Genomic DNA, 27441 nt, shown 5'->3' on the forward strand with positions numbered 1-27441 from the left:
TATTTTCTTCTATTACAAATCTCAAATTGTGGAGTACAGAAGCAAATAATGAAATGATGGGTCTTTGTCCCAAATATTATGGAGGGCACTGTATGTGTGCGTTGATTCTGTACAAGACAAGTGCATGTGTCAGTCTTTCCCCACACACGTGTTGATGCAAGCGGTGTTTCACCGGATGCTGCCTCGCTCACCACCAGCTGCTAGCTGATGCGGGAACACACCGATGCTAACAAACACTCCCAGAATTTGAAGCCGCTCTATGGAGTGTCGGCAGCTACACCCCCACCCCCACCGTTCAGATGGCACAGTTACAACCCAATGTGTGACAGACTGACCCTGGGGACCAAACATTCCAATTACAGAACACTTTGCTCCCCTCCGTTCAATACATACTCATTACAGCAGCCCCGCTCCTTCAGAGGGCCTTGTTCCGAGAAGTATTCTTTCCCCATTATTTTTATTAAATGACCCGTACTTGCACTCCGTGTGGCTTTTATTTTAATCAGAGGTTGCCCCCAGTATAAGCAATCACCCAACTACACGGACAAGTCAGTTAGTGTGTACATTCACAGCACTGGAAGCTAATAAAAACATCCTCATGCCTGGTCTGGTAGCAATCAAAAGTCACACTGAGGTGCTTCAGTCTACATGCCGCTAGCCCCCCCCCCCCCCCCCCCCCCACCAACCCCGAACGACTTTCACACGCAGACCTCTGCACGCGGCTCTCCCACAACTCTTGCACACCCACACAACCTCTGCACAACTCCTGCACGACCACTGCATGCACCCCACACAATTCTCACAAACCCCCGCACTCCCACACAATACTCGCATGGAACATCCAACCGAACAGCTCAGGAACAGGCCACCGGTCCACGATGCCTGTGCAAACATGATGCCACGACCCCCATTTCTTATCGCACACCTTCCATTCCCTGCATTTCCATGTGCCTATCCCAAAGATCCAAATGCCAGTTTGTATCTGCCCCCACCACCATCACCAGCAGCAGTGTGTTCCATGCACCCTCTGTGTAAAAAACTTGCCCCGTATTTTTCCTTTGCACTTAGTCCCGCTCAACTTCAAGCTCTCACCTGTAGTATTTGACTTTTCCATCCTGGGGAAAAGGTTCTGACTCTATCTATGCCTCTCATAATTTTATACATTTCAATTAGGTCACCTCACAACCTCCACCGTTCCAGAAAAAAACAGTCCACGTCTATCCAATCTCTCCCTGTAGCTAATACCACCTAATCCAGGCATCCAAACCCCATCAGCAACCTCTCCAAAGCCTCTACTTCCTTCCTGTAATGGGGTGACCAGAAACGCATGCAATGCTCCAAATTTAACCCAACCAAAGTCCTATTAAGCTGCATCATGACCTCCTGACTCTTATATTCAATGTTCCGACCTATGCCTCCTGTAACACTCTACCGACTTGTGTTGCCACTTTCTGGGAATGATGGACTTAGTCTCCGAGATCCCTCAGTACATACTGAGTACAACCTTTGAGGGGTAGGATGGTTTGCTTAGAGTTGAAAACAGCAGCCTCAGGAGGTTCTGCAGAGATTTCAGAGAGTTGCCCGCTTTGTAGTCGAGTGAAGTGAGACGTGTCAGTGGATTCACTTGCGTCGGCGATGCTCACAGGTGCTGGTTGCACCACAACAAGAAGTGAGGTCTTATCTGTCAGGACGTCCGCTGCTGGATGTGGAGGAGGCTGGGGGTGAGTGGGAGGCTGGAGCTGGGCTCCTGTGAAACCTTCGCCTTTCACTTTCACTGATCTTTACTGGCAGAGGAAGTTTGGGAATTTCAGAAGTTGGCCGGGGCCCCAGCAGAGACACACACTGCTTCCTGAGATGGAAATTGAGCTAAATTATTCAGGGGAAGGGAAGAAAAACACGGGTGCCAATGGCAGCCGTCCCTCTTGGCTTGTTTTTCTTTACTGTACAAACAGGAACACTGAGATTGTTCTGAGAGTGTTTTTCCAGCTGGTGTAAAGGATTTTTTTGGGGGATAGAGAGATCACACGGTGATAACACAGCCGCAGAAAGCAGACACGCAGCCTGAGTAACGTTGCCTGATCGCAGCAGACCTGAGTCAGCGTCTCTGCACTCATCTCCTCAAACCAAAGGAAGAGAAGGTAGACACAAATTACTGGAGTAACTCAGCGGGACAGGCAGCATCACTGGAGAGAAGGAATGGGTGATGTTTCGGGTCGAGACCCTTCTTCAGACTGATGCTGCTTACCACATTATTCTATTCCCTTTTAAACTCATCGATTCTGTGGCCATTTACAGATCTGTATCCTTTGCCTACTGATCCTCCAGACACAAAATTATTCCCTTTTTATTTTATGACTTTCAACACCGCTGTCAAATCTCCCCTAGATTGCCACTGCTCTGCGGACAAGACATTTCTCCACTCTAAGGTTTTCATCGTCTTCCAGTAATTTTTTTCTGCACCATCTCCAAGGCATATTTCTCCGAGAGTGCCCCAAGGTTCCGTAAACAGCACAAATGACCTTGGCACACGAGAACGGAGGGGGAGCTGCTGGAGACGACGAACTGTGCGTTTGCAGCGATCATGGGTGGTGGTGTTGGCGGAGGCAGCCGCGGGAGGTCCTACAGCAGCCGGGCGAGCGAGCGGATCGAGCGCAGCCTGCGGCAGCTGCACAGAGCGGCGGTGGAAGAAGCCGACAGCATCGCACTGGGCCAGGCCGACCCCTAATTCATCCATCCAGTGCCACCAGGACACCGGGCCTTAAAGTGAAAACATACAAAACTGCAGATCTCCTTGAGACAAGATCGGACTTTTCAGAGACTTGGAAGTTGCAAGATGGTGCCTGAACGTGGCGACTCTCTGCGTGCTGTTCCACAAGAGGATCTATTGCACGTGTAATCACTGTGTAATCTGACTGGATGGCATGCAGAGCAAACTTTTCACTGTACCTCTGTGCACGTGATAATAAATAAACTAAATTAAGCCATCCACCATCCTAAGCTTCTTTTCACATTACACCTCCATTTTAAACTTCACATTTTGTTCAAATTTCTCCGTCGCCTCTTCCCTCCCAGTCTTCATAACCTCGTCTTACTGTCCAACTTTGGATTCTCCGTGCTCCTGTAATTCTCACTGTTCATACATCTCCGAGACAGACGGCACTTCAGACTGATGGCATCTTCAAGGTCCACAGCTCTGTAATGCCCTCTCTAAATCACTACACTACCCCCACCTCTCCTTTATTCATTCAGACCCTCATTCAAATCATTTCAAATAAACTTTTTAATCGCCTGCCCTTATATCTACTCGAGTGGTTTGTGTCCTACCTTGTACCTGTGAAGCTGTTCATGACATCTTACTATGTCTCAGGCACCAGGTCATTAAAAATTGTTACTAAATACCCTTTTTTCATTTCCATCAGTGAACCTTCAACAGCTTTGAGAGACAGTTCTTGGCAGGCTTCCTGCGGAAGTATCTCAGACACACAGAGCTGCAGCTCAGCTCGTGCCCCCACAATCACAGTGTCCCTGGGGAAGTCTGTGAGTCCCCAGCATGAGCAGTGGGCCGGCTCAGCAGCAGAACCACACTGGACAATGAGGAAAACATTTCCAGGGCTGATCCAAATGTATAGTGAAAAGCAAGCAGCCCAACCCACGACAGGAATATTACTGAACTGCAGCAACCTCAGCAAGCCAACAATACAGCTGTCATCTCCCACTGCAGAGACTACCAGAGTTTCACATCTTGTCCAAACACTGTACTTCGTCCCTCAGTCCCGACAGGATTGTACAGCGCTCCACCACAGTTCCATCACTGTAACTGGTGTAGTATTTACAGGACAGTACAGAGCTACCACAGTCCCATCACGAAACCTGGTACCAGAACAGTATAGGGCTACACACAGTCCCATCAGTACTGAAGGGACTGGACAGAGCTACACCTCAGTCCCACTGTACCTCAGTACTGACAGGGCTGTATCACAGTCCCCTCACTGTACCTGGTGCAGTATCTACAGGAGCCACAAAAAAGTCACATCATTGTACCTGTTCCCCCAATACTGACAGGACTGTACAGGGCTACGCCACAGTCGTGCAGTACCTGTTCCCCCAATAACTACAGAAAACCGTAACGGTCGCCAAGTGCGAGGAATGAATCCATCAGCCAGTGGGAGGGGTGTGTATACGCCCACGTCTGCCATTACTGGGGATAAAATGCCGGGAATGTCTCCGACATGATGACAAGGAAGCAAGCCCTGCTGGATATACAGAGGTTTGGCAACAGTAAGACTCAGAACAACGTCAAGCATGAAACTTGTCCATTCTCCCACTTTACAGACCCCACACAATCCTTCCAATGTTGAAATCTCCTCCACAAGAAAAAAACAATATCAACAGACCCTCCCAGAGGCAGTCGGGGAAAATTGGACAACATTCATTGATTCCCACGTCAACGGTATTAAACATCTGCTGCCTCCCAAACAACTCCCCTGCTCAGCCTGCATCGTTTCACTCTCCCCACTGGAGCACTTGATGGCATCGGTCTCCACCCAACCGCGGAGCTGCCCATCCAGGTGCTTCCCCGGTTACTGCCTTTGAATGAATGCAAGGACTCAGCAATGTGAGGGGAAGCTGTGGCTTGCACAGCCCCCTGCCCTGGGAGGCTCTTCCCCCACCCACACTGTCAGCTCGCGGCTCCCACAAACGCACCCCCTCCCCCCGTCTGGTTCCACACGCAAAAAAACAGCGGATAACGAGCGCAGGAAACACCTCCACAGGCTGATCTTGAAACTTGGTCCTTCCCTCGCACATTGTTAGTGTGCTTGCTCTTGGGCAGATTTCAGCTGCATGTGCAGAGACCTGCGTGTGGAACTGTAAGCGTCACGGAGCCAGCTCCAAAAACAGAACGGGCCGTCCTGTCACCTGCCCCAAGCAACAAGATATGGTGCATCATCATCTAAAGCGGAATTTTCTTCTCCGAGTCCATGGTGAATCTCTGGAACTCTGCCCCCAGCAAGTGGTGGAGCCTGGAACATCAGGTATATTAAAGGTTGCGATAGATAAATATTTGAAAGGTCAAGGAATTGAGGATGACAGGGAACTGGCACAGACGAGGAGTTAAGAACAGCTTAGATCAGATCTGATGGCATTGAATGGCAGGCTCATGGGCCTTGGTGGTCTAGTCATGGTCCTGTCATCTGGTGTGCTTAGGTCAGAGTTAAACGTCCCATGGGAACAGCTTCCCATGGGATGCTGGCCCTGGAATCTGCTTCCAAACCTGTGGTATTGGGCACTCTATCTTGGGATGTGTCTTCATCAATCCGAAACCCAGTGCCCTCCTGAATTCCCTGTCAACAACTGTGCCATGATGGTCTTACTGTGAGCAGCCATATTTTGCAAGGCTAAGATGTCAACATCTGATGTACACCGCACTTCACAAATTTAGAGCATTCCGAAACGTTCCAAAGCTCCTGAACTGGCACTAACGTGCGGCCATGGGGACGTACATAGCGAGGGCAAGTTTATATAGTTTTTTCGTTTCATTTAGTTTCGTTTAGAGATACAGCGCGGAAACAGGCCCTTCGGCCCACAAAGTCCGCATCAACCAGCGATCCCCGCACACTAACATCATCCTACACGCACTGGGGACAATTTACAATTTTACCAAAGCCAATTAACATACAAACCTGTACGTCTTTGGAGTGTGAGAGGAAACTGGTGATCCCAGAGAAGACCCACGCAGGTCACCGGGAAGAACGTACAAATTCCGTACAGATCCGCGTTAGGGATCAAACCCGGGTCTCTGGCACTGTAAGGCAGCTGGGCCACCATGCCGCCCTGGTGTTGGTGTTGGTGCAGTGAGTGCACCAAACTCATTGTTGCCTCTCAGGTTCCCTGAATGATCAACTCAGTCCAGACACTGAGGGTCAGAAGATATTGCACTTGTTCAGAGGATCAACACCTGTGACTTCTTCTCCTTCCCTTCCCTTCCCTCCTTGCGACAGGGACCTCCTTGATTGAATCCCCACCCAACAGCAAAACCATGAGCTTTAAATGTTGCACTTTCACATTCAAGTCCACAGCCTGGGAACTGCTGCCTGATTCCCAATGGCTGTAAATGCTTCTTCCTGTCTTGATGGGTAGCAAGGTGCCTCCTCTGCCTTGATGCCCAAAGGGCAGGAACATGCTCATGCTGCCTGCCGTTACATTTCCAGTTGGTGTCCGTGGGCTGCAGAGGCTGGGAACAGAGGTGACAGAGCAGGGCAAGGTCAAAGTGAACGATGGAGTGATAACAAAAGCAAATAACAAGAACCTGGCACGAATTACTCTTCAATCTGCTGAAATGGACACAATCAGGAATTCCTGATTTAACAGATAACGGGGATAGAAAGAACAGTAAATGCATTCGGAAAATTATTATTGACTGGGATTGAGTCAGCCCACAATAATTGCTGTACTCAAACTATAAACAAAAGCATCTGGAAATCTGGACATGGAATTAATGGTCAGAACCGCAAATATTCAGCACTTCCTTTTAATGTTTCTCTCTCCTTCCCTGTCGGCTCTTCTCCACTCAGCTCACTCCACACATCCTAATTCCCTTACCTCTGCTCCTCCTCATCTCTCTTCATTCGCACTCCTCTCCCTTCCCATTCTGCTTCTATCTGCCCCTTTAAAATTTCTGACAGAAAAAGTCTCACTGTATCCACCACCCACTGGTTTCTTTATTCTTCATTTCTTTTTCAGTCGATTCAAATTTCCTCGGTATAGCGATTCCTTGCACTGTGTTAATTGCTACTCTCCTGTGATGAAAGTGTTTGGATTGAACACCCGCGTTCTGTTTGATTGGCCCGCTTAAAGTCAGCAACGACTTTAGCATTGGGGTCTGAAGAAGGGTTTCGGCCCGAAACGTCGCCTATTTCCTTCGCTCCATAGATGCTGCTGCACCCGCTGAGTTTCCCCAGCAATTTGTGTACCTACGACTTTAGCATTGATGTTTTTGGGGAGTGTTCAGACTAGCATTGTGGTTATTAGTTTATTGAATCTTTGATTGTTATACATTATCTATGAATATTGTGAGTACCGTGTTATGCTGCTGCAAGTAAGAACTTCATTGTTCCGTGGTCGGTACATAGGACTCTTTGACTCTTGAATATTACCAGCGAACTGCAGTCAGGATTTTCAGATGGAAAATCGGTGGACTCTGGCCCCCTCTACTGTTGCACAAGGATTAGGCACAATGCCATCTGCGATTAAATTCAACTCACAAACTCAGCTGTAGTTTAGAGGAGAAAATAGGCAACACTTTTTTCATTAAGATACTCTGTGATTGTTTGCCAGATCACACAGCTGGACTACCTGGTGATTTAATAATAATGTTTAAACAATAATGTTTAAATAATAATGTTTAAACAAAAGCATTTTATGAAATGAAAGAAATATCCCCCTGGTGCTCATCAGAAACGATCGCTTCTGATCAACAGGCACTGTCTACGACAGTAATGAATCTGAGCACTGCTTTCCACTAGCAGGTCCTTCCAGCACTGAATCAAGAGCCAGTCTGACAGCATCAGAATCCCACCCTGCCTTCTCACAAGGACTTAAACACAAAAGTGTGTAGGAAGGAACTGCAGATGCTGGTTTGCACCAAAGATAGACACAAAATGCTGGAGTAACTCAGTGGGAAAGGCAGCATCTCTGGAGAGAAGGAATCGGTGATGTTTCAGGTCGAGGCCCTTCTTCTGACTGAAGGGTCTGAAGTCTAAAGAAGGGTCTTGACCTGAAACATCACCCATTTCTTCTCTCCAGAGATGCTGCTGAGTTACTCCTCCATTTTGTGTCTATCTTAAATATAACAGAGCATTGGATGGAAAGCAATTGGTGAACTTGTTGGTGTTAGGTGTGGCTTTGTGGCAGCACCCCGTATTCCTGACCCCAGCACATAGATGCCTTCACAGAGAAGGCTCGACACTGCCTCTACTTTCTTTAAAGTTTGAAGAGAATCACTGTCTCCGAATACTCTAACAAGATCTCTGCAGATGTACAATAGAAAGTATCCTGACTGGTTGCATCATGGCCTATAATGGCAATTCCAATGCATGCCATACTGAACATCCCTGATCAGTCCTTGCTGTTCCATTTCATTAGCGCAGATACATTTAGCAATTCTCTTGTAAATCTCGTCAACTTTTTATATGTCTGAAACACACCTTGTGTTCAACTTAACATGGTGGGAAATTAAGATCAGTGCTTAAGATTCCTTTTGGACGTTTTTGCAGGAAGACTGGGCCCCCAGTGGAAGAAAGAAATAAATCATTAAGGTTCCTACCCACAGAGGATGAAGCATGAGATTATAATACATTCATGGAAAATAAATGAGTGTTTCCTTTCCTGCTGTAGCAATTACCACCACATCTGTCTCCAACTCAACTTAAATATTTAACCACTTGTCTGACTCAATATGTCTTTCCATTAATGGCAATTTTCACATACTCGTTTGTAAAGCAAAGATTATCTCCCACATCCTTTATCCCAGGGTGGAAATATCAAGGACAGCGATAAGGGGCAAAGTTTAAAGGACATGTTCAGGACCACAATGTGGTGGGTGTCTGGTACGCGCTGCCAGGGATGGTGGTGGAGGCAGATACGATCTTGGCATTTGAGAGGCTTTTAGATATAACAAGCACATGGATATGAAGGGAATGGAAGGATATGTGTCACATGCAGGCAGAGGAGATTGGTTTAACTTGACATCATGTTTGGCACAGGCATTGTGGGCTGAAGGGCCTATCCGTGTGCTGTACTGTTCTATGCAGTCACAAGGAACTGCAGATGTGCGTTTACAGAAAAGAAAGATACAATGTGCCGGAGTAACTCCGAGGGTCAGGCAGCATCTCTGGAGAACATGGATAGGTGACATTTCAGGTTGGGTCGGGATCCAAGTCTGAAGAAGGGACCAAACTTTAATTTTTGCCTATCCATGACCTCCAGAGATGCTGCCTGACCTGCGGAGTTACTCCAGCACATTGTGTCTTTTTAAAAAACTCTTCCATGTCCCATCCTCAGTAAATCAGGGCACAACAATTGAGTGCGTAAGAATAGTTTTTCAATCAATTCTTTAAACTATCCCAAAACAACGTTTAATCACGTCGACACAAGAGGCGGCTGATGCTGGAATCAGTCCAGATGAAGGGTCTCAACCCAAGTTGCCCATTCCCTCCATCGATGCTGCTGCACCCCGCTGAGTTCCTCCAGCACTGTGTTTTGCTGAGGTTCATCATGTCCATGTGAATTGTATTTGGAGGGTTGTTGGGGTCAAGCAGAGAAGTGGATCTGAGGCCAGCAGAGAGATCAGCCACGGTCTTGGTGAGCAATGGAGCAGTTTCAAGGAGCTGATCGCCTGATTCCCTGCCTCCACTTTAAATAGTCCCTGACCTTATTTGCTGCAGTAAAACTGTTCATGAGTATATTTCAATGGGCTGTTAATATCTAGAGAAGGTCACAATGGGACATGAATGAAATGTACACATGGTCATTGTCCAGAGTTACCAGACTCTTGTGTGTTCTGTAACCTCAGAAAGGCAGTGGCTGGAATCTTACCATTGACAGCCTCTGACCCACTAATGCCCATGATGATGTATGTTTTGGACAGGGTCCCTCCTACTCTGCATTATTATAGCCCGGTATTCACCTTCTCGTCAGTTATATATTACTCTAATAAAGCTAGGCAGCACAGTGGCCTAGCAGTAGTTGCTGCCTTACCGTGCCAGAGACTCAGGTTCGATCTTGACTACAGGTGCTACCTGTACAGAGTTCTCCCTGTGACCATGCGGGTTTTCCCCGGGTGCTCCGGTTTCCTCCCACACTCCAAAGACATACAGGTTTGCAGGTTAATTTGGCTTCTGTAAATTGTAAATTGTCCCCAGTGTGTAAGATAGTGTTAGTGTACGGGGATGGCTGATTGGCGCGGACTCGGTGGGCAGAAGGGCCTGATTCCGTGCTGTATCTCTGAACTAAACAGACAACCTTCAGACGGACAATCATACATGTGGCTTTCCATCTTCAGCAGCTGATAACGCAGCCACAGAGTGGAGTCCTGGCCTGCAGGCAGGGAGCTCACGTTGACAAATGTTCCTGCTGCATTATCTCGGTGTAAAACCAGGTCATCTTCCCATGTTATGATCACAGGGCTAATTCCAAATTCTAACACATCTTTTCACCTTGATACAATTGCTGCCCTCTTGTGGATTCCCAGATTTTATCAAAATCCAATCCATCTACCTCCACCTCTAGGTTACATTTTCCCATCTGCACAATCACTGGCTTTGGCGTCCGAGGCCAAATACATTGGAAAAAACCAGGCAGCTTTCTACAACGGCAACCGACACTGGCGTCCTCGGCCCAGTTACCGTGGGATCCCGATGGGAACTTATGTCCCTGTCCCACTTAGGAAACCTCTGGAGACTTTGTGCCCCACCCAAGGTTTCCGTGCGGTTCCCGGAGGTTTTTGTCAGTCTTCCTACCTGCTTCTACTACCTGCAACCTCTGGCAACCACATGCAACCTCTGGGAACCACACGGAAACCTTGGGTGGGGCGCAAAGTCTCCAGAGGTTTCCGTTCAGGTTTCCTAAGTGGGACAGGGGCATTTGACAGTACAAGAGTGAGCTCCAGAATGCTAGAGCAGTGTATGAGAGGAGAATGCAGAAGAACATAAGCCTGAGGGAGCACCAGCAGAGTGCACGGGCATGCTGTTGAAGTGACAGCCGGCAGCCAAGCCTTGTTCCCCTCTGCAACAGAGGGTCTCCCACGGTACGGCCATTTGGGTAACAGAAATTCATCCATCCGCAATTCACCGAAAATTTACAGAATTTATGTGGAAACGAAATAAATAAATATACTTCCTCAATATGGCTCACACATCTCTGGCCAACAATCAGCCTATCAGGGAACCTCCTTTCACGAGTTCATCCGTTGCTGGCCCCCATTTGTCCTGTTTTTCCCTCTCGCTTCCATTCCCCCCACCCACTATAATCAGCCTGATGAAGGGTCCCGAGCAGAAACGCCACCCATGCATCTTCTCCAGAGATGCTGTCTGACCCGCTGAGTTACTCCAGCATTTTGTGTCTATCTTTGATGTTTTCTCGTGTTTGTTGGCACGAGTGCGGGTGATGCGGCTTCATGTTATGGAAAATGGCGACACAGAGCCGCAGTGATGAATGCAGCATATCCGGGGGATATAAATAGGAGATGTTTTCGTCAGGACCGCTCTTCAGACCAGCCGATCCTTCACCCTGTAGGTTGTGGCTGCCAGGACTTACTGAGAGAGGAGGCCATCGCTTCTAAAAGATCTGGAGATAAGTACATGGCTCTTTGTAATCTGGAGGGCCATGAAGTGAGCTTTGCCTGGGTTTTCCTGCCCAGCCTGGACAAGAGGAGCATGAGCCCCTTCTGTGAGACGTGAACTCGCAACTGTCCAACTGAGAGCAACGGTCTTACCGAGCGAGTCACTGCTGACAGAGGGTAAAACATTGCTACATAGGGGCTGGGATCTCATAAACCCAAGTTCCTTCAACATGCATCGGAGATTGGTGACGTACACAGCTTTCTGATCCCACTTTATTAGGCCAGGTGAAACCAATTTTCAGTTTCCTGCATTTCTTAGTCAGAGATGACCGCGAGTATGAAATGCCTTGTAAATTGCAGGCTGTTCAAAGTTGTTGCTGGCCTCGGCTTCTCTCCCTTCCCCTCCCCCCCCCAGTTTATTTAGGCCAGTTTATAGATTTTTTGTAATGAAAAACATAAATGTCCTCGTTGTGGATTCTTCACAGTAAGAGAACAATAATGAGTGCCGGCAGCCTCGCACGCACAAACTCTCCACAGATACACACAGCAAACCGACTCCCAGCAAAGCTGCAGCCAGCAAGCCCTCACAAAGAGAACCAAGCATGATTACATTCCCCACAAGATACAATCTGGTGGGTGGCTCGGAATGGGTGGGTTCCCTCTTAGACAAGCAAGGCTGGATGATCAGAGCATATTTGTGGGGAACATGCCCTGCCTCTGGAAATAAAGCAGAAAATGTTGGAAATACTCAGCAGGCCTCGATCCTGGTCTGTCACCTCAGTGGTGTGGTAGTTACCTGCCCCAGATGATGGGTTGAAAATAATTCCCTTCTCCACGATTTATCAAAGACACAGATTAGTCCTGTGGCTTTAAAAAGGTGCATACAGGTGGTGGGTATATGGAACAAGCTGCCAGAGGAGGTCGTTGAGGCTGGGACTACCTCATCCTTTAAGAGACATTTAGACAAGTACATGGTTAGGACAGGTTTGGAGGGATATGGACCAAGCGCAGGCAAGTGGGACTAGTATAGCTGGGACATTGTTGGCCGGTGTGGGCAAGTTGGGCTAAAGGGCCTGTTTCCACACTGTATCACCCTATGACAATGTTATAGCATTGGAAGCGCCCAATCTTAGTGAGGCAGGGACAGTGTGGTTGTTCATCTCAAGTGCGAGTCAGACTCTGCAAAAATTCTTTTCACCTTGATCAAGTGAAATGGGCCGACAGGGTGCTGAAAATTTTATCCCAATGATTCTGCAAATTTTCCAAGAAGGATGACACTGGTTTATCCCTGGTTTCTACCATTTCATTTGAAGTCACTGATATCCAGGATGTGCTGAGATTCAAATTCTCCGGCAGAGTTCATGGTGGGATGGAGAGTTGACTTGGGTTCCTGCACCATACCTGTGGAAGCTAATCTCATTCCCAGAGATTGTGGCTGTCAGGGTTTGCATCAACATAAGGTGGTTGCCATGGATGGATGGCAGAGGAGGTGGTGTGAGAGTAGGAAGAAAACTGTTGCTAACAATGGTTTGCTGACAATAGATGTGGCAAGAGTGCAAGGGTCCCAGAGGGCCGGCATTAGGAATATCGTGTGGGTGAGCGCCGAGGACAATGAGCAGGAAATGTGAGGGGCAAGAGTGAACAGGCCATGAGTGGAGGAGGGGGGGGGGGGGGGGAAGGAGTGAGAGCAGAAGGAGGGAGGGGGAAGAGAGCGAGAGGGAAGAGAGTGAGGGTGAAGATTGAGGGGGAAGCAGTGAGGACGAGCAGGGAGTGCAATAGGGAGTGTGAGGAATGAGAGCGAGGAGGGAGAGGGAGAATTGAAGGGCAAGGAGGGAGGGGGCGAGGAAGGAGGGAGAGGCGAGGAGTGGGGTGAGGAGTGGGGGCGAGGAGTAGGGGTGAGGAGGAAGGGCGAGGAGTGGGGACGAGGAGTGGGGGCAAGGAGTGGGGACGAGGAGTGGGGGCAAGGAGGAAGGGCGAGGAGGGAGGAACAGGGAGTACACAAGATGTGCAGTCAGAGTGCGGAGGATGCAAGTTTACTGTAAAATAGATGGAAGTTATTAGTAGTAAAGTAAATATCCACAGTTGAGTTGATCCAGCTGCACAGTTATAAACCAGCAATGAGGACACAGCTCTACACAAACTACTGTCCTATTTAGGAGAGGACACGATATTAATTCCAATGATTTGCCGGTGAAGAATATTCAAGCTTGCACACTGAACAAGGGTTGCAGAGAGTGATGCCACGGGGCTTTCAGTGCTTTCGTGTTAGTTACTGGCCCGTCCTCCACTCTACAGTTAGGGTTCATATTACTGCAGGCCGACTGGATCTCAGCCTCTCCCTCTCCTGGCTGTGAGTTTGGGGTAGACGGAGCCAGCCACCTACAAGGCAGCTAGACTCCAGACAGCAGGGATCCATCTGCTTCCAGTTTTGTTCATATCCAGCTGCACAACTTCTGCAGAGTTGCCTCAAACGCAAAGGGCTGTGTCACAGTGTAGAAACATCACTGGAGCCACAGGAATAAGGAGGAAAATGGACACCCGCTGGGACTGTGCTGCTGATTGGGGGGGGGGGGGGGTGTGGGTGGGTGTGTGTGTGTGGGGTGTGTGCACGGGGAGTGTGTGTGTGTGGGGTTTGTGTGTGTGTGTGTGTGTGTGTGTGTGTGTGTGTGTGTGTGTGTGTGTGTGTGTATGTGCGTGTGTGCGTGTGTATGTGCGTGCGTGCATGTGCACGTGATGAACAGATACTGGTGGGATAGCACTCCCACTCCCCAGGCAGCAATTCCGTCCCCACCAGACTCCCGGCCAGGCTGTAGTACGGGGTATGACCCATCCTGGCTGCCCCGTACAAAGGATGCTACAGCAGATAAATGACTCTAAAAATGTAATTATTGTGGCCTTGTCAAACATAAGGTTTAGCACTACACGCTACGAATCCCAGTTGTGGAGACACTGGTATCGTTGTCTCGTTGTAGGACATTAATCATTCTTTTTATTCTGGATTTTAATTCATGTATTGTGTGTTTTTTTTAAATATATAATTTATGATGCTTTTATAAGTGATATACTAAGATTTTATATGTGCTTTATGATGTTTTTAATATGCAATGCAATTTTACGTAATGTTGTCCCTTGTCTGGACCTTGAGTCCGGAATAAAGTTTATTATTATTATTATATGGAAGCAGTGACAGGATCGGGCAAGTCGGCCTGGATTTACAAAAGGAAATCATGCCTGAAAAATCCACTGGCCTTTCCTTTGAGGATGTAGCTAGCAACATGGATACATTGGCTCAGTTGGGGAAGAACCGGAACACTGCATTATTGTTAATCAGATTCATTCATAAACCTGGTATTTATTTTCATTCTGCACTAGGCTTCGTCAGAAGTACTACAACCCACTCACGCTCTGGCCAGCACAGACTGGAAATAATCTACTTTCAGTGGTCTGACCTCCTACAGTGCACAGATTGGGAGTAAGAAGTTCAAGATGCTAACACTTTAAAACCAATTCTCACATGTTAGAGATTCTAAAACTCATTTTGGTGACCTTGCCCAGTGCAAACACTGGCGCAACAGTTGACTGGGAATGTTCCTTTCAAAGCAAATTCAAAATAAGTAGCAAAAGCTTTGGCATTATACAAACTGTATTACTGTTTCAATTACAATGCTTGGTGACAGCTCCTCTTCCAAGGCAGTAGTGTAACTTCTCACCACGAGCTGTCACAAGGAGCTACCCTGGACCCACACGGCCGACACCTATCCCCCACTGCACAACTTGCCCTCTCCATGATGACTGCCTTCGGGCTGGATGGCTCCCCACCCCTCTCACTTCAAACCCTCCCGCCTCTGGCCACAGCCGGGTGTTTAACCAGTTCTTGGTCCTGGGTTGGTGTTGAATCAACATCTGTCGCTGTTCTATCGTGCCAAAAATCTATATTTATGTTGAATTTAGTTTTTTTGCTCAGAGAACAACATGCTGCTTATCAACATTTAATTTCTGCCTTAACCATTTCCATGTGTTTTTATGCAAGAGACAGACACGACAAGAAAATGTGTGTGGGTGGAATCAGTGGTTCCACTGAGACAGCAGTAGAGATGTCATGAAATGCATTATTTTTCTTTCGCATGCAATGGTAAAATTAGAATAAAATTAAAAATCTTCTCTTCCAATTTTTAACTCCAGGTTCAAGGAGGCTCTTCTGCCTAACGATTCCTCATGTGAAGGTATGTGTGAGTGAGAACAGTGCCCAGTAAATACGAGGGTTTGTGAAGTATCAGAGTGAGTAAACACATTGGAACCTCTTCACCCCACATGGCTGACTTTCATCATGACCTTAATATATGCAGAGAGCACATGTAATGTTGTGCATCAGCCTCGGACAGCCCACGAGCAGCCTGCACTTTACCACATGCTAAAACAGTAACATTTTCTTGATTCACGATAGATTAGCAGTCGAACTTCAAAGTAAAGTTTGCTTTCTGAGCTGGAGGGCAGTGGAGGAGGATTGTTGAAAGCTTTGGAACATTTGAGTTTGATGCAAAAGGGCATGAGAACAAAACATAACAGGACCCTGAAGATTGACCACTTTTTCCTTCAGATAACAAAACACACTGACGTTGTGATGGGCTCTAACAATGCTGCCCTCTGTGCTGTCCTACAATGCTTAGTTCTTAAGTTTCAATTGTAAATAAACCATTATAATATCAGTCTATACAGTCTGGTCTGGCTAACAACATTCCTCGTTCAGATAGCCAGACATAATGGGAAGCTGATGTCGATGACAGTGTGCACATACACCAGGGCCATCCACAAATCTCCATTCATAGTCTAGATTTTATATTTTCAGGCCAAAACACATCATGATCAGGAGAAAACAGAAGAAAAATAAAGAAGACCTGGCCACCAAACTTTGCATCTGGTATCTCCATAGTTGCAAGATGGCACCTGAACGTGGCATCTCTCTGCTTGCTGCTCCAGAAGAGGATCTATTGTACTCACGTACAGTATGATTTCACTGGGTAGCGTGCAGAATGTAGATACCCGGCTGTGAAGGAACAGTGATGCATTTCCAGGTCAGGGGAACTGCCGGTGGCCAATGGAGTACATTAGTGTTCTTTTCAAAGCAATGGCAAGCAGAATAAAATTCCCAGTTCCCTACTCCAGTGGCAGTTGACGAGGTTCACGTGACTCGGACCACCTTGGATGAAGATAACAATGTATCCCACGATTCTCCCTCTGTCAGATACTGCTTGTTGCAGGCATCGTCGATTGATGTCAGGTTAGTAGAATGAAGAGTGAATGGAAGCAAAAAAGAGAAAATATACCTGTTCCACAAAATGTCAGCTCAAGATAAAGGCATTAAAGGAAGTTCTGATAAAAGACCATTATCCTGAACAACTTATCCTGTTTCTCCCTTCATTGGCATTCAACCTTATTTGTCTCCACTTCAAATTCCAGCTGCTATAGGTTCCTGCTCCTCAATTAAAGATATTTCATTCCTTACAATTGTGTGTTTTTTCTCTGTGAGCTAAAGTACAATTAATTAGGTAGCGTGTCTGAAAGCAGAAGTGTACACCTCAAATACAAAGCTGTTTCAGGTAAACCCTGTGTGCTCCTAATAAGGCCCCTCCCGATCCTGGCCAGCCCTCTTGCCTGCAGAGCGGTCTGCTTCTTCTCACTCTAGTTGCTTTGGAAGTTTTAAAACTACACATGCATTATTAGCAAAAGGGTTGATTTACGTTGCCAATGCGTGCCCCAGCTCCAGAGGTCAATTTGTACTGTCATTCATTTCACGAGTGAGGAGATAAGATGCTCAGAAGGACATAATGATCACAAAATGTAGGCGCAAAGGCAGAGTTTTCCAGCAGAGGGCATCAGCAGCCTCAGAGCCGCAGCGTTGCAGGGAGTTATAGTGCTGTGGAGGCTGCAGATGTTTAAACATGTGTGTAGGAAGGAACTGCAGATGCTAGTTTAAACCGAAGATAGACACAAAAAGCTGGAGTAACTCAGCAGGACAGGCAGCATCTTTCGAGAGAAGGAATGGGTGACGTTTCGAGTCGAGACTCTTATTCAGAAGGGTTCTGAAGAAGGTGTTCAAGAAGGAACTGCAGATGCTGGAAGATCGAAGGTACACAAAAATGCTGGAGAAACTCAGTGGGTGCAGCAGCATCTATGGAGCGAAGGAAATAGGCGACGTTTCGGGCCGAAACCATTCTTCAGGGTTCTGAAGAAGGGTCTTGAACCGAAACGTCACCCATTCCTTCTCTCCAGAGATGCTGCCTGTCCTGCTGAGTTACTCCAGCCTTTTGCGTCTTAGAAATTTAATGATGAACAATTTTCTAAAGTCCTTGTGTGCAATTGTTACAAACCTCTGGAGTAATGAAAGGGAGACAATTATTCATCAAGCATCCTGGTTGGAAACTTCAATCCACTCTGAGGGCGGATTGAATCCCAGCGCTGGTGCAAGCAGGAAATTAAACCCGACACAGGCTTGGAGGTGAGCGACAGGACCATGTTCTCAAATGTAAGAACAATGGCTGCACCCCTTAAGTAATCTGCTCCAGGCAGTGCTTCCCAGACGCTTTACAATCTAAGATGGTATCAGACAAACACAAGTATGTTCTTGTTTAATACACCGAAAGGATTTGAATCTGTATCTCCACATCAAATGACAGCATAGACGAGCAGTCCAGCACAACTCTGCCTCCAAGGTTAGACCTGTCAACTTCCGACAGCCTTGCAGTGAGTGATAGATATTTCTTGTCAAGGTCAGTGCCATTCAATCATCTCTGCTCCCCCAGTCAGATGACAGATTAGTGACAGCCTTCTCCCCCTCTGCACAATATTCATACCTTCATACTAAGCTGCCAATGAACCGCAAAATAACTGAGGATTTTTTAAAGTAGTGTGGGGGTCTTATAGAAAAGCAACTGCATCAATATTTTATTCAGTTCATCCACGATCAACGTTGTCGCATTCATATCAGTCAGTGAGGTTTCCCATGAAGTCATTTCTTCGCACTGGACACTGAGATGGCATCTGCCAGGGTCGCTTCTCCTAGTTCGATGTATGTGTCAGCAAGTCTGGAAATTTCACTTTCATAGTGTACGCATGGAATGACGTACTGCAGAAAATTACCTGGATAAATCATCCCAACGAGGGGATGCTGCTCCTTCCAGAAAATGTCTCTGAAGCGGTGCTGGACTCATACTGGTAGAAACCTGACAAGTGGGAGACTGTCATGGCAAAAACTCGTACAGTATTCAGGATCATGACAGATTTCAATTGATGCATTACAATGGAATATAGGGCTGTAGAGGCATAGAGTCATACAGTGTGGAAACAAACCCTTTGGCCCAACATGCCCACGCCGACTAATATGTCCCACCTACAATAGTCCCACCTGCTGTGTTTAGCCCATAACCCTCTAAATCTATCCTATCCATATACATGTCTAAATGTTTCTTAAACATTGCAATAGTACCTGCCTCTAACCTACCTGGCTGTACAGGTCTAAAATAATGAACAATGGTGAAAAGCAGTAAGATGTCATAAGGAATAAGTAGAATTAGCCCTATTGGCCCATCTAGTCTATGCCATTCAATTATGGCTGATCTCTCACTCCCTCCTAACCCCATTCTCCTGCCTTCTCCCCATAACCTCTGACACCTATACTAATCAAGAATCTATCTGCCTTAAAAATATCCACTGACTTGGCCCCCACAGCCTTCTGTGCGAAAGAATTACACAGATTCATCACCCTCTGACTGAAGAAATTTCTCCTCATCTCCTTCCTAAAGGAACGTCCTTTAATTCTGAGGCTATGACCTCTAGGTCCAGACTTTCCCGCGAGTGGAAACATCCTCCCCACTGTTCAGAAGAATAGTGGCAGTAAGGACAGATGAAACGTAATACTGAGCTGCGAGCTGGTGTCGCTGTTGAAACCGACCTTCATCCGTGCACGCAGCGTCCGGCGTCCGAGACTGATGACAAGGTTCCAGCAACGTGACCCAAGGGCATCAGACACAACAGGCAAATACAAGCACATAGCTCACCCAGGGGCAGGACGAAAAGGTTGATCAGATATTGAGGATCAAAAAAAAAAAGACATGGTAGTAATGACTGCGACAGAATTTGCCCAGGTTGATACATTCATCAGAGTGAAGCCCAACATGACAGACTCTGAGATTCTCAAATATACTGGAATGGAGTAACATCCGAAAATACAATAGAACAACAAAACGGAAGCAGGGGAAGGACGCAGATGAAACAGTCCACAAAAGGGCCAAGACTGTAACTTTCAACACATGGCTGGAGATTTAGCCTAGCTAAATGATCACAGAAAAAGTAATTGGCTCGTGAAGTAATGTGTTGTTCTGAACACTTGGCAGCACTGTTCTCAGCTTAAACACATTCTTGCAAGGAAATCTGGAAACGAGGACATAAATAAAAGGGTAAATGTGTTGATTTCAGGTTGATGGCAGAGCGCCCAAGAATTGGCAATCAGTATGGGAACTACAATGGATACTAATGGGTTGCATATGACAACTTACAGTAATCCTAGGACAGTCTGAACAGTCATAGCTGTACTGTTATTGATCAGAAAAGCTAAATATTCCATACTTGGAGCATGAAAGTTCGAAAGACAATTAAATGGTTGCCGCCCATACCTATCATAGCCTTCCACAGAAACCTTGATATCCAACCTCACAGCTCGCAGCTTTGCGGTTATATCCAACTATCTGAAATTACTCCCAGTGCTGGTGATGTTTCAGAATAGTAAGTGTTTCTTGATACTTGCTTGGGCCCTGAGAGCAGCATGTTAATTAGAACCAATTTTGAGACTTAACCTATTCCACAGCTTTCAAGGTTAAAATCCCTTTCAAGTCATTACCTTTGAACAATACAGTCCATGTTTTTCTCCGCCTCCCTCCGAAGTCAAGCCCTTTGACACAAGTTTCTGACTTTGTCGGCTCCCCCACACCGTGTGCAGAGTTTTACTCTTTCCTGGTGCCTCGTCAACGTCCCAGCATCCCAACATGATCTGTCCATAGTATCATCATCCTCAGCAAGGCAGCCATGGAATTATACTTCAGTCTGAAGAAGAGTTCCAACCTGAAACATGGTCTGTACATTCCCTCCACCTATGCTGCCTGACCCACTGAGGTTCTCCAGCTCTTAGGATAGACACAAAATGCTGGAGTAACACAGCAGGACAGGCAGCATTTCTGGAGAGAAGGAATGAGTGGCGTTTCGGGTCGAGACCCTCCAGTACTTTGTGATTTGCTGTGGAATTATACTTGCCTGAATTTTCGAGACAGGAGAAGGACAATACACACGGGTGTTGAGCAGCAACAACTCAACTTGTATCCTTGTGACATCTTGTATCTTGTTCTGAAGCTGAGGCCCACGCTGGCATGAGACACTCAGGGTTATTTTGCTGATTCAACTAGACACGAGCATAGGCTCCTGTGTATGGGTGGAACAACAAGGAGATGCCTCACGTCTCCAGCGACCTGGGTTCAATTCCGGTCTCCAGTGCTGCCTGCGCGGAGCTTGCACTTTCTCCCTCTCATCAGGTGGGCTTCCACCAAAGATATGCTGGTTGGCACATAAATTGCCCACTGTAAATCACCCCAAGTGCGTGGTAAAATCTGGAGCGGGTTGGTGGAAAGGTGAGGAGAATTGAAACGTTGTAGGTGGCTGATGGGCAGCGCATACGTAGATGGCTGAAGGGCCTATTTCTGCACTGTGTGAACGTATGATTCAATGACCCAGCGTTCATTTTGTGCATGTGAATATCCAGCGCTTCCCCTGACTGGACCCTCTGCTGTTCCACACACCGACCTGTCAGACCACTTCACAGCCAAATCTCAGTGTACACGCAAACAATACACCTAAAACTGTGGACCTGCACAAATATCACACATTAACAGTGCTGGGATGGAATATGCAGGTGAACATTTTGTATTTGAATACCCAGAAACTGTCAGAGATGATAAATAAATATTGTTAAAACATTAAGAAATTACACTGTATGAACAGATGTGAGACAGAGAGTTCATTTGGCAGTAAATACATCATTAACATCCAATTCTTATCCAGTGGGGGAGAGTCAGTACCTTTGTACAGCCGTCAGGAACCCACGAGTCCCCTCCATCCCCATTGCTATCATGTTATAGTTCCCCGCAGCCGTGATATCTGAGAGGCTGCAGTGTTACAGGAAGTGTGCCCGGGCCCAACGTCCCAATGATAAGTTCATTATCATGGAGCTCTTCAACCAACTGGGAAAATTCACCCCACGGACACTTAACTCATGGGTGCTCCCAATATGTTTCCCCCATGAAGGATCACAGTGACTGTAAGGTGAGGACTTCACCATGTTAGTCATGAGTAGCTCAAGCACAGCTGTAGTTCTCACTGTTCTCCTGAACCGACACCTGTGCCGATCACTCATGTACAGGCCACGTTTCCTAACTGCATTCAGCATTAACAATATCCCACCGTGCACTGTGGTGCTCCTGGTCGCTGCCGCTGCAGAACTGGAGATGTGTGTCATGCCACAAGCTCCAGTAACCATGTTCAGTCATTCGTCAGAGTCTTGACTGAATGTGGTTACTGGAGTGAAATTCAGATGCCAGGTTTGGTGTGAGAGGACTGGTGAGCCAGAGACAGCCAGCAGAAGCCACTCGTGGATTGGAGAGCTGGAGGAGACAGACCTACCTTTGACCATTTGGGGTTCAGGAGTCGTGCTTTGACAGCATCATCCAGTGCTCTCTCGTACTCGTTCACTTTCACCAGCACGGCCGACCGGTTGCTGTACAGAATGCAGTTCTGGGGGTCGGCGACTATGGCCTCAGTGTAGAGCTGCAGGCCAGTGGTGAAGTCTCCGCTCTGACACGCCGCGTTGCTCTCCCGCACCTTCTCGATGAAGGCAGCCTTGCTGAGAGTGTGCACACTGCTGCTGCCAGAGATTCTCCGCATTAAACTCTCTTCAAAGACCGAGCTCTGTAACAGAACACAAAAAAAATCGTCAGTGCTTTCATTCAAAACAACTATGTTTCTATTCCCATGGGTCAGTTCTTACTGGGTTTGGTCCCATGGGCATCCCCGGGTCTATTCATCAAGGTCTGTTCATCTTGACATCACACGCAAACTTTATGGTCCATGAGTGACGGGTAGATGCACAGAGTCTCTTGCCCAGAGTAGGGGAATCGAGGACCAGAGGGCATAGGTTTAAGGTGAAGGGGAAAAGATTTAATAGGAATCTGAGGGATAACTTTTTCACACAATGGGTGGTGGGTGGATGAATGGAACAAGCTGCCAGAGGAGGTGGCTGAGGCTGGAACTATCCCAACGTTTAAGAAACATTTGAACAGGTACATGGATAGGACAGGCTTTGGAGGGATATGAACCAAACGCAGGCCAGTGTAGCTGGAGCATGTTGGCCGAGATTCTCGGCCAGAAACGTCACCCATTCCTTCTCTCCAGAGATGCTGCTTGTCCCGCTGAGTTACTCCAGCATTTTGAGTCAAACCACGAGCTGACTCCTCCTCTCGCCAATTCCTATCCCTCTGGATCTCCACGCTCCCTGCTACCCGCTGGTTCTGCCCATCATCTCCCAACAAGTGAAGACAACACCCAGTCTGGAAATAAACTGAAACTTGATGTCCAATGTCCTGAAAGAATGGTGTTGGCCCTGAACCTGTTGATTTGAAACTGGTCAATCAAGCTAAGATCTTTCTGACAATTCCATTTTCCACTGCCAACAGACAACATGTTAATTTAATGTACACACTGCTGCACAGATCTTCAGGAGGAAGAACTGGCACTGGATTGCAATCCTCAGGCTATTTTTGGAGATCCAATTTGACTTTTGGTTTTACAACTTTCGATGTCCACAAAATCAGACATCTTTAAAATAGTCAGTGACAGCCTATCAAGGATACACGGCACTTTAGGGATCAGACACAGATAAATTACTCTCCTCATTAACTTAAAACGATGTACAGCATTACCAATTACATCGTCAAAATGCCATGGCAACCAATAGCTACACCATAGCAATTAAACTACGCCCCCAACACCACCAGCTGCCCCCACTTTGAACAACGAGAGACTGCATGTCGGGGTGCAGAGAATCAATGACCTTTCAGCCTTTCAGATGAGGCGGATTCATCTGTTTTGATGTACACGGTTCTCACCCTCCCACGTGAGAAGATCAAGAGGAAGATTTACAGCAATTACAGAAATTACATTTTTAACTGAGCTCATCCAGTCACGGGTTGAACTAAAGAGATGCACGGAACTGCAACACAACAAGCTTTGAAAGCATGTTTCTTTCTAAAGTGCACTTAAATAGCACATTGTGTTGGAACACTTCAAAGCACTTCATCCAATTACTGTTCTTTTGAAACACAACCGTTGCTAATGCAAAGAAAACCCACCACCATTTAATGCCAGAAACAACAGTAGCACATGTTCAACAAATGATCTATTTAACAGTGGGTAACACTGCTTTTGTTAGTGCAAAATTGATGTTGTTGCATTTGGAAATGTATTATACGTCCGTTTTGTATTTCGTTTACATATTCTGTTGTGCTGCAGCAAGTAAGAATTTCATTGTCCTATCTAGGACACATGAGAATAAAACTCTCTTGACAATGGTTTTAAACTTTTGTCATGCGGCTTTGTTTTGCAACTCACTTACCCCAAATACATGGAAACATAGAAACTAGGTACAGGAGGAGGCCATTCGGCCCTTCGAGCCAGCACCGCCATTCATTGTGATCATGGCTGATCGTCCCCAATCAATAACCCGTGCCTGCCTTCTCCCCATATCCCTTGATTCCACTAGCCCCTAGAGCTCGCAACATCACAACAATACATCACAACAATTTTTAATTAACTTTTTTAATAAAACTAATCTTTAATTTTTCTCCCCAGCAGCTCTTTGCTCACACCCGTTATCTTGTCAGTTAACACGATGGGAATGGCACTCATTCTCAAACCTGTGAACACCCAAGGAGTGGCGGGTACATCACCACAACACTGAACGACAGGGTGACCAAAGGCAGCGTTTCACGGATAATGAAAGAGATCAAAAGTATGATGAAGTGGAAAGAGAGCTTATGAGAAATATGTCAGGTTGAAAATACTGTGAAAGCCTGATTGAGTATACAGGTTGTTCGCTATAACCACGTTATCGAGACAATGCTGTCAATGGGGGAAAGGGGGTTAGGAGATTAGAGAGTTTCAGACACAAAAACAAAGTTATTTTTCCCGCAGGATTTTCAGAAATAAAACTTTTTTTTTTAACAGCAATAAGTTTATTTTTGTTACTGCAAGCTAAAAATCCTAGTCTGCATGTTACATTATTTAATAGTATAACAGAAGTGTCGATTATTTTGTTAATGTCAATGGCTAAAAAGTAGCAAATGTGTTCTTAAGAAACAATGATGTCTGATTACTGTAGGGAGGTTACATGGATGCAGTTTTCTTCCCCCATTACTGTTTAAATCCAAGACAGTTTTTTTTACCCCTGCTTGTCAATTTTTTAATTCAGTTTCACTGCGGGAGGTCATTGAAATCCTTGCATGTAATCCTCAGCATCCTTCATATACTCCAGACAGAGGTCCAATGAAGAACTTAACAATTATGTTCAAGAACATGGGAATTACTTTATTTCTAAATATCGTGGGAATAACAACAGAATATGTTTAAAAACTCAGCAAAGAAGACAGCATCTGTGGAGAGGGACATAAATAACATTCCTGCTAAGTACTAGCTAGGTATCTTCAGCAGCTTTTTTCTTTCCAGAAACTCATCAGGATAGTTCAACACGTACACCTCATATCCCACACTGAACATTCTTATACTGGAAGTCCACTTCACACAATCAATTTCCAAATTTAAACATGCACTTTACAAGCTTAATGGTCAAAATGAAAATGTATCCTGATCACACAGATGCAATACATAACATCACAGATAAAAGTGTTTTTTTAATTTTAAAAAAACAACGCTTCGCTCCCCAATGTTCTTCACACTCCCTGCCTGACATTCACTGGTACTAGTTCAGACTGAAGAAGGGTCCCGAACTGAAACTTCTCCAGAGGTGCTGCCTGACCTGCTGAGTTGCTCCAGCACTGTGTGTCTAACTTTCTATCTATTTTCAGATATCTTCCTTGCAGTCACTTCAATATATAGCAAAGATGTGTGCTGATATTGACACACCCACATAACACCAGGAGCACACAGCACCTCAAACAAACATTTTACTCACTGACATTGGCATTTATCATCAGAATTTGTTCAGGGCAAACTATAAACAGAGAACCCATTCCCACTGTAAACAGAAAAGGTTTGTGCAGAGGTTGTGAAACTGTACTGACTGTTATGGGGCTGGTTTACAACAGTCTAATCTCATTGATTAAACACTGCCAAATATTTATATAAAATATCATGCTTTGCATATACGCTGGCATACACTTGCTGGATCAAAGAGTCTGGTTTTGGTCTGTAAACTATATGCAATATATAAAACTGCTGCAATTCCCAGGAAATTGCTGTTGAAATCCACTGTGATTCCAATATAAGTTTGCTGTTAAAGTAAATTTGCTGAGATATGCTGGAGATAGAGAGTGGATGTGAGCCCAATCCCAGAGCATTTGAACGTGACATTAAAAATGTCTGACCTGCTCGAATATAAAGTATCTCCAGATCTAGAAGCCAGAATTTTAAGTAAATAATCAGCAATCACTTTATTTCAGCTATCTGCTAACATTTGGATTACTTTCCTTTCACTCCAGTTGTTTGGCAGAAGGCCAGAGTCCCTTCACTATCTCCGGGGTGAATCTGCATCCGACAGGGCAGGAGAGAGGAGGAGGGGGAAAGGCAGGTGGACAGACAGAGGGCGAGGCACAAGCAGACAGACGGGGTGCAGACAGGCAAAAGCTGAGGGGACCAAGCAGACAGACAGAGACACAGGCAGGTAGGGAGAGAGATACAGGGTCCTCTCTGGCCAATACCACCCATATTATCTGGAGCTTTAAAGGCACCTGAGGTGATTACATCGACATGGAAGATTGTGAATGAGGCAGGTCGGGTACATGCTACTCCCAGTAGTGAGAGAGTCTGGAACTGGTCCACAGTTTAAGAAAAGGAGGGTCAACTATTTATCACGGACACACGCGGGGAAATATTTACTTAGTTGGCCTTTGTACATTTCTCCTGCAAAAACCTGGACCTTGCGTACATTCAAAACAGATCCAATTGCTTGTGGACTGGGACGGAAGTAACAGATATGGGGATGGAGCGGGAGAGCGGACTCGAGTTACAGGATCTGCGGATATGAAGATCCTCGCGGTCACCTCATGCCTCTCTCGCATGTGGGGAGATCAGTCTCCACCCCAGAGAGCTGTGCAGGCTGTCTTTCAGTGTATTTAAGGCTGGGAACATTCAGACTGGGGAGGGGGGGTTAATAGAGGGTTACGGGGAGCAGGCAGGAATGTAGAGCTGAAGCCAGGACGAGGTCGGCCCAAGTGGAGGAGGCTGGCTCTCTCTGGCTCCGTCCTTCTGTTCTTGTGATAGCGCAGGAGCAGCACCGACATATTTATCACAAAGTGAATGTTCCATTAAATTCCTGTCATACACTGACTCAACTAAAATGTCTAGTAAGCAACTGCTCTTCCAAACTAAGTGGAGTAGGCTGTTTGTTCAGCAGGGGGTTTGAGAAAGAGCAGGCACTGCTCTCCAACGCCAGCGCTGACACACTCAGCCACCAGCGCTGGATTCTAGGAATTCCATTTGCTCTAATGACTTCCAGCTGCAGTTACTCTGTGCATTCAGCCCTAGGACCAGCGAACGAACGCCAAGGCTCGGCACAGCCTTGCTTCTTTCTCAGGGTCTCTCTTCCTCGTCTGAACCAGCAGTAATGACTCTCACTGGGATCCAAGTCTACAAGCACTGCATCCTTTCTGTTTTCCTCCGCCAAGTGATCAATCTGTGGGCCAACCCATGCAGGGAGGCAGCTGAGGACACCTGAACGAAGCCCATTGAATCTTCGCCCGATATCCATACAAGCACAGGATCAATACAGCATC

General features: G+C 46.5%; 1 protein-coding gene across 3 annotated transcripts in view; it reads right to left on the reverse strand.

The window, feature by feature from the left end:
* The window catches only part of ttc28 (tetratricopeptide repeat domain 28), a 530600-nt gene that overhangs the window by 456359 nt on the left and 46800 nt on the right, over nt 1–27441 (reverse strand). For all 3 annotated transcript variants that reach the window (XM_033043376.1, XM_033043375.1, XM_033043374.1), the window contains exon 2: nt 22061–22345. In XM_033043376.1, the coding sequence (XP_032899267.1) occupies nt 22061–22321 (261 nt within the window). In that variant the 5' untranslated portion in view covers nt 22322–22345. The remainder of the gene's footprint in view (nt 1–22060; nt 22346–27441) is intronic.

This window comes from Amblyraja radiata, chromosome 25, assembly GCF_010909765.2.
Source record: "Amblyraja radiata isolate CabotCenter1 chromosome 25, sAmbRad1.1.pri, whole genome shotgun sequence".
In the NCBI taxonomy this organism is placed as follows: Eukaryota; Metazoa; Chordata; class Chondrichthyes; order Rajiformes; family Rajidae; genus Amblyraja; species Amblyraja radiata.